The 14,853-nt window shown below is 44.7% G+C and overlaps 1 protein-coding gene across 6 annotated transcripts in view; it reads right to left on the reverse strand.

The window, feature by feature from the left end:
* Window positions 1–4,741: 4,741 nt before the first annotated feature.
* LDHC (lactate dehydrogenase C) overlaps window positions 4,742–14,853 on the reverse strand; it is a 49,994-nt gene continuing 39,882 nt past the window's right edge. For 5 of the 6 annotated variants that reach the window (XM_025356715.1, XM_025356711.1, XM_025356714.1 and 2 more), the window contains one exon: window positions 4,742–5,030. In XM_025356715.1, the coding sequence (XP_025212500.1) occupies window positions 5,015–5,030 (16 nt within the window). In that variant the 3' untranslated portion in view covers window positions 4,742–5,014. The remainder of the gene's footprint in view (window positions 5,031–14,853) is intronic. The other variant, XM_025356712.1, reaches the window with a different exon arrangement.

Genomic DNA, 14,853 nt, shown 5'->3' on the forward strand with positions numbered 1-14,853 from the left:
GCCTCTGCCTGCCCGCCCCGCCCCCGCGTGCTGGTGGGCGCGCTGCTGTGTCGGTGGTTGGCCGGCTGCAGAAGGCGCCCGAGGTGAGGCAGGCACAATGCAGTGCACGGCCTCTCCTGTCCGGTGGAGTTGTTTGCCTAGAACCAATCCACCAGAGAGCCCAGGTAATTTTATTTCTAACCAAACCTTGTCTGGATGTATCTGAAAAGGACTTTTTGACTCTCATTTGGAAATTTTTCCCCAGCACTGTAGGAGAAAGGGACCTCAAGATTAACTTTTACCACCTCAAATGTGAGCTAAAGTAGAAAAAGTAAAATTTTAAAACTCTGGGCCGAGCGCGGTGGCTCACGCTGTAATCCCAGCACTCTGCGAGGAGGGGTGGGCGGATCACCTGAGGTCAGGAGTTCGAAATCAGCCTGGCCAACATGGTGAAATCACGTCTCTACTAAAAATACAAAAATTAGCTGGACGTGCTGGTGCACACCTGTAATCCTAGCTACTTGGGAGGCCGAAGCACAAGAATCATTTGTGAATCTGGGAGGCGGAGGTTGCAGTAAGCGGAGATTGTGCCACTGTACCCCAGCCTGGGTGACAGAGTGAGACCCTGTCTCAAAACAACAACAAAACTCTGTATGCAAAAGGAATTTTGAAATAAGTTATGAAACCTGAAGAATGTGATAAGTGCAGTGCCAACTGATAACCATTTTTACAAGCTGAAGAGAAAGCTCAATTCATTATTAAGTGGTTAAATGTAGAATCCACACTTTGGGAGGCCGAGGTGGGTGGACTACCTGAGGTCAGGAGTTCGACACCAGCCTGGCCAACATGGCGAAACCCCGTCTATACTAAAAATACAAAAATTAGCCGTGTGTGGTGGCACGCACCTGTAATCCCAGCTACTCGGGAGGCTGAGGCAGGAGAATCGCTTGAATCCGGGAGGCGGAGGTTTCAGTGAGCTGAGATCATGCCACTGCACTCCAGCCTGGGTGACGGAGTGAGACTCCGTCTCAAAAATAAAAATAAAAATGCAGAATCCAAAACCAGTCTGGAGTAAACCAAAGTTTCTACTTCTCCCACCACATTTTACCTAATTGTTTTCTAACTCATTTGTGAATCATAATACGTAATTTTGATGGTTAATATTGAGTGTCAACTTGATTGGATTGAAGGATGCAAAGTGTTGATCCTGGGTGTGTCTGTGAGGGTGTTGCCACAGGAAATTAACATTTGAGTCAGTGGACTGGAAGAGGCAAACCTACCCTCTTCACAGGTGAGCACCATCTAGTCAGCTGCCAGCACGTTAGGATAAAAACAGGCAGAGGAACCTTTAAGGACTAGACTGGCTAAGTCTTCCAGCCTTCATCTTTCTCCTGTGCTGGATGCTTCCTGCCCTCAAACACTGGACTCCTAGTTCTTCAGCTCTGGAACTCCGACTGGCCTCCTTGCTCCTCAGCTTGCAGACGGCCTATTGTGGGACTTCACCTTGTGATCGTGTCAGTCAATACTCCTCAATAAACACCCCCTTTATATATATAGCTATCCTATTAGTTCTGTTCCTCTAGAGAACCCTAATACAGTAATACATATTGACAAATTTTTATAAAATATAGAGCAGTGTTTCTCAGTTTTCATTATCACTCCCTCAGGAGTCTTTGTAGATATGTTCCCCCAATTGTTTTGCACTCCCCATCATGAAATTAAATATTAAGGAGTTGGCTGGGCGCGGTGGCTCACGGTTGTAACCCTAGCACTTTGGGAGGCCAAGGCAGGGGAATTGTCTGAGCTTAGGAGTTTGAGACCCACCTGGGCAAAATGGTGAAACCCCATCTCTACTAAAATGTAAAAGAAATTAGCTGGGTGTGGCAGCCAGCACCTGTAGTCCCAGCTACTCCGGAGGCTGAGGCAGGAGAATTGCTTGAACCTGGGAGGCGGAGGTTGCGGTGAGCGAAGCTTGAGCCGCCGCACTGCAGCCTGGGCGACAGAGCAAGACTCCGTCTCTTAAAAAATATATATACATATACACATATATACATATATATACATATATACACATATACATATATATATATGAGAGTTAAAATTTTGGGGGGGGCGGAGCAAGATGGCCGAATAGGAGCAGCTCCAGTCTTCAACTCCCAGCGCCAGCGACACAGAAGACCAGTGATTTCGGCATTTTCAACTGAGGTACTGGGTTCATCTCACTGGGGAGTGCCGGACGATCGGTACTGGTCAGCTGCTGCAGCCCGACCAGCGAGAGCTGAAGCAGGGCGAGGCATTGCCTCACCTGAGAAGCGCAAGGGGGAAGGGAATCCCTTTTCCTAGCCAGGGGAACTGAGACACACAACACCTGGAGAATCGGGTAACTCCCACCCCAATACTGCGCTTTGAGCAAAAATTTTGTCAGGCAAGGTTGAGCTTTGGAGAGTCAAACTCTTGTAACAGCTAAGGTTTTTTTTTTTTTACCTTTTCCTCCCTCCCCTCTACCCAGAACCAATTTTCAGCTACTTGGGGACATGTAGAGCAGTTTTACTTACTAGAATGTTCCCTGTAGAAACTGTATCAATTTTTCAGCCTTTTAATCTCTGCAAGAATTTCCTAAAATGAAGTTTTGATGTACAAATGAGCTTTTTAAAAAGCCAAAACCCACAGAAGACTCCCCTTGCCCTCATCCTAACTCAACTGATAATAATTGTATACATTCAAGGGAAGATGCTAAAGAAAAAGGGAAAATAATAAAATAATGGGACATTAATCATGTTCAGGAGTAGATGACCAGAAAGCAAGCTATCAACAGAGCAAGAATAACAGATTATGAGGGTAAACCATGACTCTCTGACCAAATGAGTCAGCCTCCACTAGTCATGCAAGTCCTCAGGGGCTGCATATCTACCTTCTAATCTTTCCCCTTGGTCCAGTTCTAGTCTTAATTTGTAAATTGGCCAGGAGTGGTGGCTCATGCCTATAATCCCAGCACTTTGGGGGCTGAGGCAGGAGGACTGCTTGAGCCCAGGAGTTGAAGACCAGCCTGGGCAACATGGTGAAACCCTGTCTCCAAAAAATACGAAAATCCGCAGGGCATGGTGGCATGTGCCTGTAGTCTCAGCTACTCAGAAGGCTGAGGTGGGATGATCTGATGAGCCCGGGAGTTCGAGGCTGCAGTGAGCCACAACTACACCACTGTACTCCAGCCTGGGTGACAGAACAAGACCTTGTCTAAAAAAAGAAAAAAATGTAAATTAATTTGATACTGATTTCTTAGTTTTTGTTTTATTGTATAGTTCCTATAGCTGCTTTAAATTTCTTGTGGAATCAAGAAAGACTTCATATGTGTGTATATACTATATAAATCAGTAGAAGCACTTTCACCTTTAGACACCAACAGGGAGCTATTAATGACTATTATCAAACATTAGTCAACAATCAACTGGGCGCAGCAGTTGCTCACACCTGTAATCCCAGCACTTTAGGAGGCTGAAGTGGGCAGCTCACTTGAGGTCAGGAGTTCAAGACCAGCCTGGCAAACATGGTGAAACTCCATCTCTACTAAAAATACAAAAATTAGCCAGGCATGGTGGTAGGTGCCTGTAATCTCAGCTACTTGGGAGGCTGAGGCAGAAGAATCACTTGAACCCAGGAGGTGGAGGTTGTGGTGAGCCGAGATCGTGCCACTGCACTACAGCCTAGGTGATAGAGTGAGACTCCATCTCAAAAAGGAAAAAAAAAAATAGTCAAAAACAATTTGTTGAGGTACCCTAAATACTGTGAATACTTGAGGGCAGAGATCATGTCATACAGATTTCATAACGATACCATAGCAAGCATAGTAGTAGTTTGTTGCACAAATAACTGAGGATGGTATAAGCTCCCTGGGTGATATTTCAATTGAGACACCAAATCAACTATTTGAGTTTATATGACTGGTATAATACTTGCAGAGTTGAATATAACCTTATTCAACTTTTTTACATCATAAAGTTGTATCTGTATCTTCTTCTTGTTCTTTCTGCTTTTCTTCTGTCTTCTCTTCTTTTGAGTCTGAGTCTTCCTCTGTTGCCCAGGCTGGAGTGCAGTGGCACAATCATAGCTCACTGCAGCCTTGAACTCCTGGGCTCAAGTTATCTACTGGTCTCAGTCTCCCAAGTAGCTGGACTACAGATGCATGCCATCACACCTAATTTGTTTATTTGTGTAGAGATGGGGTGTTGCTATGTTGCCAAGGCTGGTCTCAAACTCCTAGCTTCATGTGATCCTCCTGCCTCACCTTCCCAAAGCACTGGGATTACAGCCATGAGCCACTGCACTCAGCTTTATATTTCTTTTTGATATATATGGTCTTAAAAATAAGCATTTATAATGATTTTTTTTTTTTTTTTTTTTTTTTTTGAGACACAGCCTCACTCTGTTGCCCAGGCTGCAGTGCCCGGCCACATTTAAAATGATTATACATAAACATATGATGCTAATGTAATGAAATGAATATGCTGGTACTCTAATGGACGAAAGTACAAGATAAAATTGTAATACTAGAAAAAGGGTTTGGTTTGTGAAAAGAATCAAAGCTCTGTATTATAGTGATTATACATATTCTACTACATCTGAAGGCTCTCTAAAATATATGACATACCTCAGAAGTATAACTTACACCTGTACAGATTGGGTATCATTAGAATAGAGCTATAAAGGATTCTTAAAGAGGAAAATCTCTTTATCATTTTCTCGTTCTAATCTTGAGAGACTGGAGTTATGTCATAGGTCTCCAATTTGTTTTTATTTTTTAAAGATCAAATGAAAATACTTTCAAAATTTAAAATATACAGCCTGCTATCTTCTGTTCTCCAAACAGTGGAACATTAGAAGGCTTTAATTTAAAATACTAGATCCTTTTGAATATTCCAAAGTGTTTCTGCACTCTTCTTGAAAAGGGCCTCCTCCTCAGAATTCAAGTTGATTTTCACAACATCTGAGACACCATTCCGCCCCAAGACACAAGGGATACTGAGAAAGATTTCTTCTTTTATTCCATATAATCCCTGAAAGGCAAGATAAGATGTTGTTCAAACAACCTGATATGGAAAAGCATCTATGTAAAAGGGCATCAAAATAAGAGTATATAGGAGAGACTAAAGCATTCAACAAGAATCGCTCAGAGGGTGGCAAAGTGATGGTCAGCAAAAGCAAGAGCATCCTTATGTTCTATGACCATGTGGAACTTACATTCAATGACACAACGAAGATGCCAGAGGCCTTTAGAAGGACCAAGAGAGGTACAATTTACCTTATTCCTTACCAGGTCATCTTTTGGTCCACAGGGAACGATGCCATGCAGTCTTTCATGATGCCATTTTATCAAATGGAGGACTATAAGGACCAAGTAACTTGTGTTTAGTCCAAACTACATAAAGGCAACCGTGAAGCAGGAGGTGACTGGGAAGGTTCTGCTTCATACCTTTACAGCAGGGAGCACCATTGAGTTTGGACAATGGGTGCTACAGGTGGCATGTTAAGCCTCCAGAGGTAAGCCCCCAGTGGAGGCTATAGATACTCTTACATGCCTGGTGGGGCCTGTGCCTCCCATCACCAGTTGCAATGGAATGCACTCCTGCTCTTCTGTACTCCTATCTACCACCTCCACCTGAGTTCTATCTAGGACCTCCCATCATGGATAGGGCCATAAAACAGGTGCAGCCCCATGGCACTGCCCTATCCTGGACTCCTGGAACCTCCCATCAGAAGCACCAAAATTCACTCCATTCCTGCAGCCAAGGCCAAGAAGCAGCTGCCAGAGCCTATTACAACCTGGGCAACTCACACAACATCTACATGCACATGTACCAGCCTCCACCACCCGCATACTACCCTCCCTGGTCTTGGAAGACTAGAAGACTCAATAGATACCAAAAAAATTAAAATTAAAAAAATTTCAAAAGAAGACCCAGTAGACGTCTCACACTTCCCTACCTCCTACCACTCATCACTCTTTACCCCTCTCCTTGGGGCTGAGTCTGGGGTTGTGGGAGATGGGAGGGCCTTGTTCTTCTCCAGGACTGATTATAAACAGTTACCAGGAATAGTGTTGAAGGAAGAGGGGAGGCTCCTTGACTCTGGAACAGTGCCTCACAGCTTTCCAAGCTACAGAGCCCACGGGTGCTAATCAGCCATGCTTCCCTCTCACCATCTCTGGGGCTCTCCTCAGGAGCACAAGGTGTGCCCCTTGTTCCTGTTTTGCTCTAGTAACTTCTCCCCACAGAGGGATTCTCTGGTTACCTCCTCTAGCATAGTCCAGCTCCCTCATTTTGGTAGCCAGTTTACACTCAACCCCATAAGCACCATCAGATCAGCCAAGCGTCACCCCTGAGGGCGCCCTGCCAGGAACTACTTACGTTCCTTCCACTTTGGCATCTGCCTAGCTGTGGAAAGCCACTGTCTTTTCAGACTGTCAACCCACACTATTCAGCCAGGCTCCAGCCACAGTCATACTCAAATTCCCTATCTTTTTTTTTTTTTTTTTTTTTTTAGGAGACAATGTCTCACTGTGTCACCTAGGCTGGAGTGCAGTGGTGCAGTCATAGCTCAATGTTGCCTGGACCTCCTGGGCTTAAGCAATTCTCCCACCTCAGCCTGCCAAGTAGCACACACCACCATACCTGGCTAGTTTTCTTTCCATTTTTTATAGAGATGGAGTCTTGTTATGTTGCCCAGGTTTGGTCTCGAACTCCCTCTCTGATCCTTGATCATTCTGTTGCCAACTCTGTGACATTCAAAGCTTTAACATGAGCTTCCACGGGTGTAATCAGAGGCAAGGCCTCTGACGGTGGCAGGGGAAGAAGTCCCTCTGCTTCCCTACTGGTATTTCCAGAATTTGTTTCCCTTTACCTCCTGTCATCTCTCTTCTCTCTAGAAGAGGCACTTCAGACTGGAACTCGAGAATTCATGTCGATCCATCATGCCATCTGAGGACTGCTGGGCGGGGCTGGGAACAAGGGCTCCTGCCTGAATCCTGGGACCAAGCCTGGCCCTGTGTGCTAACTGTGACCTGCTGCTAGCTCCCTCAGCCTACCCTTTTCCCTTTGAGCTTTATGCCTAGTTGGTGATAATTTCCCCTGGATATATTAGAATTTGTTCTCATTTGCTCTTGGACTGGCTGTGAAATACAGAGATGGTTTAAAGAGAATTCCCTACTTATTTGACAAAAAAAAAAAAAAATCCAGTTAACACATTAATGTTAATGTGTTAATGAAATAAATTCTGGGCCGGACGCGGTGGCTCAAGCCTGTAATCCCAGCACTTTGGGAGGCCGAGGCGGGTGGATCACGAGGTCAGGAGATCGAGACCATCCTGGCTAACACCGTGAAACCCCGTCTCTACTAAAAATACAAAAAACTAGCCGGGCGCAGTGGCGGGCGCCTGTAGTCCCAGCTACTCGGAGGCTGAGGCAGGAGAATGGCGTAAACCCGGGAGGCGGAGCTTGCAGTGAGCCGAGATCGCGCCACTGCACTCCAGCCTGGGTGACACAGCGAGACTCCGTCTCAAAAAAAAAAAAAAAAAGAAAGAAATTCTGCACACCTTGATTTGGCGAAAATGTGTAGTAGTAAAAGTGAATTAACTGGGAAAGAAAGAAAAAATAAGAATATACAAATGATTCTGCTTGTAATGTCAAATGTTTAAATGTTCCCTATAAAATATAACTCAGCAGGGTGCAGTGGCTCACGCCTGTAATCCCAGCACTTTGGGAAGCCGAGGTAGGTGGATCGCTTCAGGTCACGAGTCCAAGACCAGCCTGGCAGCAGCGCAAAACCCCTTCACTACTAAAAATACAAAAACTAGCTAAGCATGGTGGCGCGTGCCTGTAATCCCAGCTACTTAGGAGGCTGAGGCACAAGAATCGCTTGAACCCAGGAGGTGGAGGTTCCAGTGAGCTGAGATTGAGCCACTGTACTCCAGCCTGGGCAACAGAGTGAGACTTCATCCCTCCCCCCAAAATTAAAATTAAATTAAAATATAACTTCCACTGACTTGTTCGGTAAAGGCTATTAAATTCCCATATTACTCAGTCTCTTCACTGATTACTCATTTGACACTTCCCTGACTCTTTCTCTGGAGTCCTAGAGGGGTAGTTGCTTATTGTCCCATAGGTTCTGCATCCTCAGAAAAGAAGGGGTGTGTGGTATCCATTGTGTACTCTTCATTGCCTCTTCCAAATCTTTTTTTTTTTTTTTTTTTTTTTGAGACAGAGTCTCATTCTGTTGCCCAGGCTGGAGTGCAGCAGCACGATCTTGGCTCACTGCAGCTTGCGCCTCCTGGGTTCAAGCGATTCTCTTTTCTCAGCCGCCCAAGTAGCTGGGACTATAGGCATGCACCATCATACTCAGCTAAATTTTTTATTTTTAGTAGAGGCGGGGTTTCACCATGTTGACCAGCTGGTCTCAAACTCCTGACATCAAGTGATCCACCCACCTCAGTCTCCCAAAGTGCTGGGATTACAGGCGTGAGCCACCACGCCTGCCCGCTTCTTCCAAATCATTAATCCCCTGCTCTTAAAAAAACAAAACATATTCTCCCTATTCTTTGAAGATCATCTTGTTGGGAGCAGGCCCCCCAAATCGAGCCATAAACTGGCTCCAAAACTGGCCATAAACAAAATCTCTGCAGCACTCTGACATGTTCAAGATGGCCAAGACGCCCATGCTGGAAGGTTGTGGGTTTACCAGAATGAGGGCAAGGAACACCTGGCCCACCCAGGGCAGAAAACCGCTTAAAGGTGTTCTTAAACCACAAACAATGGCATAAGTGATCTGTGCCTTAAGGACATGCTCCTGCTGCCATTAACTAGCCCAACCTATTCCTTTAATGCAGCCCATCCCTTCGTTTCCATAAGGGATACTTTGAGTTAATTTAGTATCTATAGAAACAATGCTAATGACTAGCTTGCTGTTAATAAATACATGGGTAAATCTCTGTTCAGGGCTCTCAGCTCTGAAGGCTGTACGACCCCTGATTTCCCACTTCACACCTCTATATTTCTGTGTGTGTGTCTTTAATTCCTCTAGTGCTGCTGGGTTAGGATCTCCCCAACCGAGGTGGTCTCCGCAAGTGGCATCCATCATGGGGGCTCGAATTCAGGTCGAAGGGTTGCCAGAGCAGCGGTTGGAGAAAGTGAAAGTAGCTGGAGGACACCCGAGTACTCTTTTTTTTTTTTTTTTTTTTGAGACTGAGTCTGGCTCTGTCGCCCAGGCTGGAGTGCGGTGGCCGGATCTCAGCTCACTGCAAGCTCCGCCTCCCGGCTTCACGCCATTCTCCTGCCTCAGCCTCCCGAGTAGCTGGGACCACAGGCGCCCGCCACTTCGCCCGGCTAGTTTTTTGTATTTTTTAGTAGAGACGGGGTTTCACCGTGTTAGCCAGGATGGTCTCGATCTCCTGACCTCGTGATCCGCCCGTCTCGGCCAACCAAAGTGCTGGGATTACAGGCTTGAGCCACCGCGCCCGGCCTACCCGAGTACTCTTAAAGTAATCCCCATGGTGAGTAAGAAGGGGAGCTCAGAAGTGTCAGGGTAACAATGAGACAAGTGTGGGGTATGGTTCATTCCCTGTTGGTACTTTTTCACACTGATGATGAGGAGGAAGGAGAGTGTGGCAAAGTAACAGAAGAGGTTACAGAGCAGGTTTGTTTGCCAGCTAAAGCGGCAAAGGAGGGAGAGGTTCATCCCTACCCTTCTGCACCCCCTCATTATTATTTTGAAGAAAATGAGCCTCCAGATCTTTCTTTTCCGGAGGACACTGAACAAAAAGTAGTTGCCCCAGTGACTGGTCAAGCAGCACCTCGAGCAACCAACCACTCTTAGTTCTATTCAGGCAAGAATTCAGCAAGCTCAATGAGAGGGTGATTTAGAGGCTTGGCAGTTCCCTGTTAGAATACACCCCCCCAGATCAACAGGGAAATATTATAGCTACATTTGAGCCTTCTCCTTTTAAATTCGGAAAAGCACATTTAGTTGATTATATCAAGGCCTGTGATGGTATCAGAGGTAATCTGTGTACAGCTACTTTGTTGGCAAAGGCAATGGCAGGACTGAGAGTGGATAAAGGAAATACTCCATTTCCTGGAGCTTGTTTTAACTGTGGGAAGCATGGACACACTAAAAAAGAACGTAGAAAAAAAAAAATCAATGAGTCAGGCTGCCAGATAGGGGAAAAAAGAAAACTGCTAAACCTGAAATATGTCCAAAATGTAAAAAAGGAAAACATTGGGCAAATCAGTGTCACTCTAAGTTTGATAAAGAAGGGAACCCGGCCGGGCGCGGTGGCTCAAGCCTGTAATCCCAGCACTTTGGGAGGCCGAGACGGGCGGATCACGAGGTCAGGAGATCGAGACCATCCTGGCTAACATGGTGAAACCCCGTCTCTACTAAAAAATACAAAAAACTAGCCGGGCGAGGTGGCGGCGCCTGTAGTCCCAGCTACTCGGGAGGCTGAGGCAGGAGAATGGCGTGAACCCGGGAGGCGGAGCTTGCAGTGAGCTGAGATCCGGCCACTGCACTCCAGCCTGGGTGACAGAGCGAGACTCCGTCTCAAAAAAAAAAAAAAAAAAAAAAAAAAAGAAGGGAACCCAATTTTGGGAAACGCCATGAGGGGCCCGTCCTGCACCCCGTTCTAAACTGGGGCATTTCCAGTTCAGGCCATTCTCTCACCCCTGTACATTGTCTGTCCCCCGCCACAGTTGGTAGTGTCGCAGTATATTTATGCTGCACAAAAGCTGTGAGCCTTCTGCCTGGGGAACCTCTGCAAAAGGTCCCAAAAGGAGTCTGTGGACCCTTGCCAGTGGGGACAAAAGGATTACTTCTAGGCAGATCTAGTTTAAGTTTTAAAGGGGTACAAATACATACAGGAGCCATTGATTCAGATTATTATGAGGAAATTCAAATTGTTATATCTACTTCTGTTCCGTGGAAAGCAGAGCCAGGAGAGTGTACAGCACAGCTCCTGGATTGTGCCATATGTAGGAATGGGAAAAGGTAAAATTAAATTAACAGGAGGATTTGGAAGAACAAATAAACAAGGCAAAGCAGCTTACTGGGAAAATCAAATTACTGATAAACGTCTTACCTGTGAAATAACTATTCAGGGAAAGAAATTTAAAGGTTTGGTAGATACAGGAGCGGACATTTCAATCATTTCTCTACAGCACGGGCCGTCTGCATGGCCAATTCAACCCGCTCAATCTAACATAGTTGGAGTTGGTAAAGCCACTGAAGTATTTCAAAGTAGTTACATTTTGCATTGTGAAGGGCCTGATGGACAACCTGGGACTATTCAACCAATTATACTTCTGTACCTATAAATTTATGGGGGGGAGATTTATTACAATGGGGAGCACAAGTTCTAATTCCAGAACAATTATACAGCCCTCAAAGTCAACATACAATGCATTAAATGGGGTATGTCCCTGGTATGGGACTAGAAAAAAACTTGCAAGGTTTAAAAGAACCGCTTCAAGTGGAAAGACAAAGTTCCCGCCAAGGTTTAGGATATCATTTTTGATGGCAGCCATTGTTAAGCCTCCAGAACCTATACCTTTAAAATGGTTAACAGATAAGCCAATTTGGATAGAACAATGGCCGCTAAGTAAAGAGAAACTGGAGGCTTTAGAGAAATTAGTTACTGAACAATTAGAAAATGGGCACATAGTTCCAACATCTTCCCTTTGGAATTCTCCAGTTTTCGTAACTAAGAAAAAAATCAGGTAAATGGAGAATGCTAACTGACTTAAGAGCAATCAATTCAGTTATACAACCTATGGGAGCATTACAGCCAGGATTGCCTTCTCCTGCTATAATTCCAAAAAATTGGTCTTTAATAGTCATAGATTTAAAAGACTGTTTCTTTACTATCTCTTTAGCTGAGCAAGACTATGAAGAGTTTGCATTTACAATTCCTGCAGTAAACAACCTGCAGCTTGCTAAGCATTTTCATTGTTTTTACAGATGGGTCTAGTAATGGTAAAGTTTCTTATTCTGGCTCAAAAAGTAAAGTTTTCCAGATGCCCTATACTTCAACTCAAAAAGCAGAGGTTGTAGCTGCAATTGAGGTGTTGACTGCTTTTGATATGCCTATTAATGTGATTTCTGATTCTCTATATGTGATTCATTCCACACAGTTAATTGTAAATGCTCAGTTATGATTTCATAAATATGAACAACTGATGACTTTATTTACCCAATTGCAAACAGCAGTTAGAAGTAGAATGCATCCTTTTTACATCACTCACATTAGGGCCCATACACCTCCTCCAGGACCTTTGACTGAAGGGAATCAAATGGCTGATCGCCTAGTTGCTAATGCAATATCTAATGCTAGACACTTTCACAATTTAACCCATGTTAATGCCTCTGGTCGCAAATGCAGATACAGCATTACCTGGAAAGAGGCCAAAAATATTATCCAGTGATGCCCAACTTGCCATATGCTACACTCCTCATCTTTTACAGGAGGAGTTAATCCTTGAGGATTAGAACCTAACTCTCTTTGGCAAATGGATGTCACACATGTTCCCTCATTTGGGAGACTAGCTTATGTACATGTATATATGAACACCTTTTCTCACTTTGGGCTACATGCCAATCAGGAGAGTCTTCTGCCTGTGTTAAACGTCATCTTTTGCAGTGTTTTGTGGTGATGGGCATTTCAGCTTCTATTAAAACAGATAATGCCCCAGGCTATACTGCCAAGCTCTAGCTACATTTTTCTCTGTGGAATATTAAACACATTACTGGTATCCCATACAATTCTCAAGGACAAGTGATCATGGAAAGAATGAATCTTTCCCTAAAACAGCAGTAGCAAAAGCAGAAAGGAGGAGACAGAGAATATGGAACCCCACGGATGCAACTGAATCTAGCATTATTAACTTTAAATTTTTTGAGCCTGCCCAAAGGCCAGATGTTATTAGCAGCTGAACAACATATACAGAAACCAGCTGCAAAGACAGAAGCAGAACAATTGATTTGGTAGACAGATCCAATAACAGAAAGATGGGAAATAGGTAAAATAATAACTTGGGGTAGAGGTTATGCTGCGTTTCTCCAGGCCAAAATCAACAGCCAATTTGGATACCATCAAGACACCTGAAACCTCATCATGAGCCAGATGCTGAGGAAGAGATTCCGGGAGGATCCCGAGGACCCCCCGGTTGCAGCCATGTCGAGACTGATGCTGAGGAGGACACCAACTGTCATGAGCAACACCCATCAAACACAGCCACCCACCTGGGGACAGATCAAGAAGCTGTCACAGATGGTGGAAGAAAACCTGAGGAAAGCAGCACAACCAGTCATAATGAATAATTTAATAGTAGCTATGATAGCAGTTATCACCACTGCCAAGAGTATTCCTTCAACAAGGGCTGACACAGAGAACAATTATACTTATTGGGCATATTTATCAATCTGGCTGGTAATAATGCCTGGATTTAATCACTCTATGACACAGTTACACATGCTTTCTGATCTCAGTATTTATCATAATAAATCTGCTCCTATAGTTGAGGCATACCACCCTCAAAAACCTATTTATAAACAAAATAGAACCTGGCCAGAAATAATGAAAGTACTTGTTTAGGAAGATTGCACTGCAGAACAGGTAGAGGTGCTGCACAACAATTCCTATGGAATCATTACTAACTGGTACGCTAAGGGGATGTTTAGCTTGAATTACACCTCTCAGTCTGCATGCCACGGCCACACTGTATTCAGTTGGTCTGAACAAAACGGTCAGATAGTAGAAATGATAAAAAGTACAAAAAAGTTCCTATTATCTGGAAACATGGCGGTATAGTGGCACCTCAACCTCAAATGATATGACCCACTCTAGGGGCTTAACATAAGGATGTGTGGAAACTATTAATAGCTCTTAATAAGATCAAAATTTGAGAAAGAATAAAAAAGCATCTAGAAAGACACTCTACAAACTTGTCTTTGGATATTGCAAAATTAAAGAACAAATATTTAAAGCATCCCAGGCACACCTGACCTTAATGCCAAGAACTGGAGTGCTTAAAGGAGTTACAGACAAATTAGCAGTTAGTAACCCATTAAAATGGATAAAAACACTTGAAAGCTCTGTGATTTCAATGACTGCACTTTTAATCTGCGTTGTCTGTCTTTGTATAGTCTGCAGATGTGTATCCTGACTCCTGCGAGAAGTAGCTCACTGTGACAAAGCTGCCTTTGCTTTTATCAATTTGCAAATCAAAGAAGGAGGGACATGTTGGGAGCAGGCCCCCCCAAATCTGGCCATAAACTGGCCCCAAAACTGGCCATAAACAAAATCTCTGCAGCACTCTGACATGTTCAAGATGGCCATAACGCCCATGCTGGAAGGTTGTGGGTTTACCAGAGAGAGGGCAAGGAACACCTGGCCCACCCAGAGCGGAAAACCCCTTAAAGGCATTATTAAACCACAAACTATTGCATGAGCAATCTGTGCCTTAAGGACATGCTCCTGGTGCAGTTAACTAGCCCAACCTACTCCTTTAATTCAGCCCATCCCTTCGTTTCCCATAAGGAATACTTTTAGTTAATTTAGTATCTATAGAAACAATGCTAGGCCGGGCGCGGTGGCTCAAGCCTGTAATCCCAGCACTTTGGGAGGCCGAGACGGGCGGATCACGAGGTCAGGAGATCGAGACCATCCTGGCTAACATGGTGAAACCCCGTCTCTATTAAGAAATACAAAAAACTAGCCGGGCGAGGTGGCGGGCGTCTGTAGTCCCAGCTACTCAGGAGGCTGAGGCCGGAGAATGGCGTGAACCCGGGAGGCGGAGCTTGCAGTGAGCTGAGATCCGGCCACTGCACTCCAGCC

This window comes from Theropithecus gelada, chromosome 14 (genome assembly GCF_003255815.1).
Source record: "Theropithecus gelada isolate Dixy chromosome 14, Tgel_1.0, whole genome shotgun sequence".
NCBI classification, from domain to species: Eukaryota; Metazoa; Chordata; class Mammalia; order Primates; family Cercopithecidae; genus Theropithecus; species Theropithecus gelada.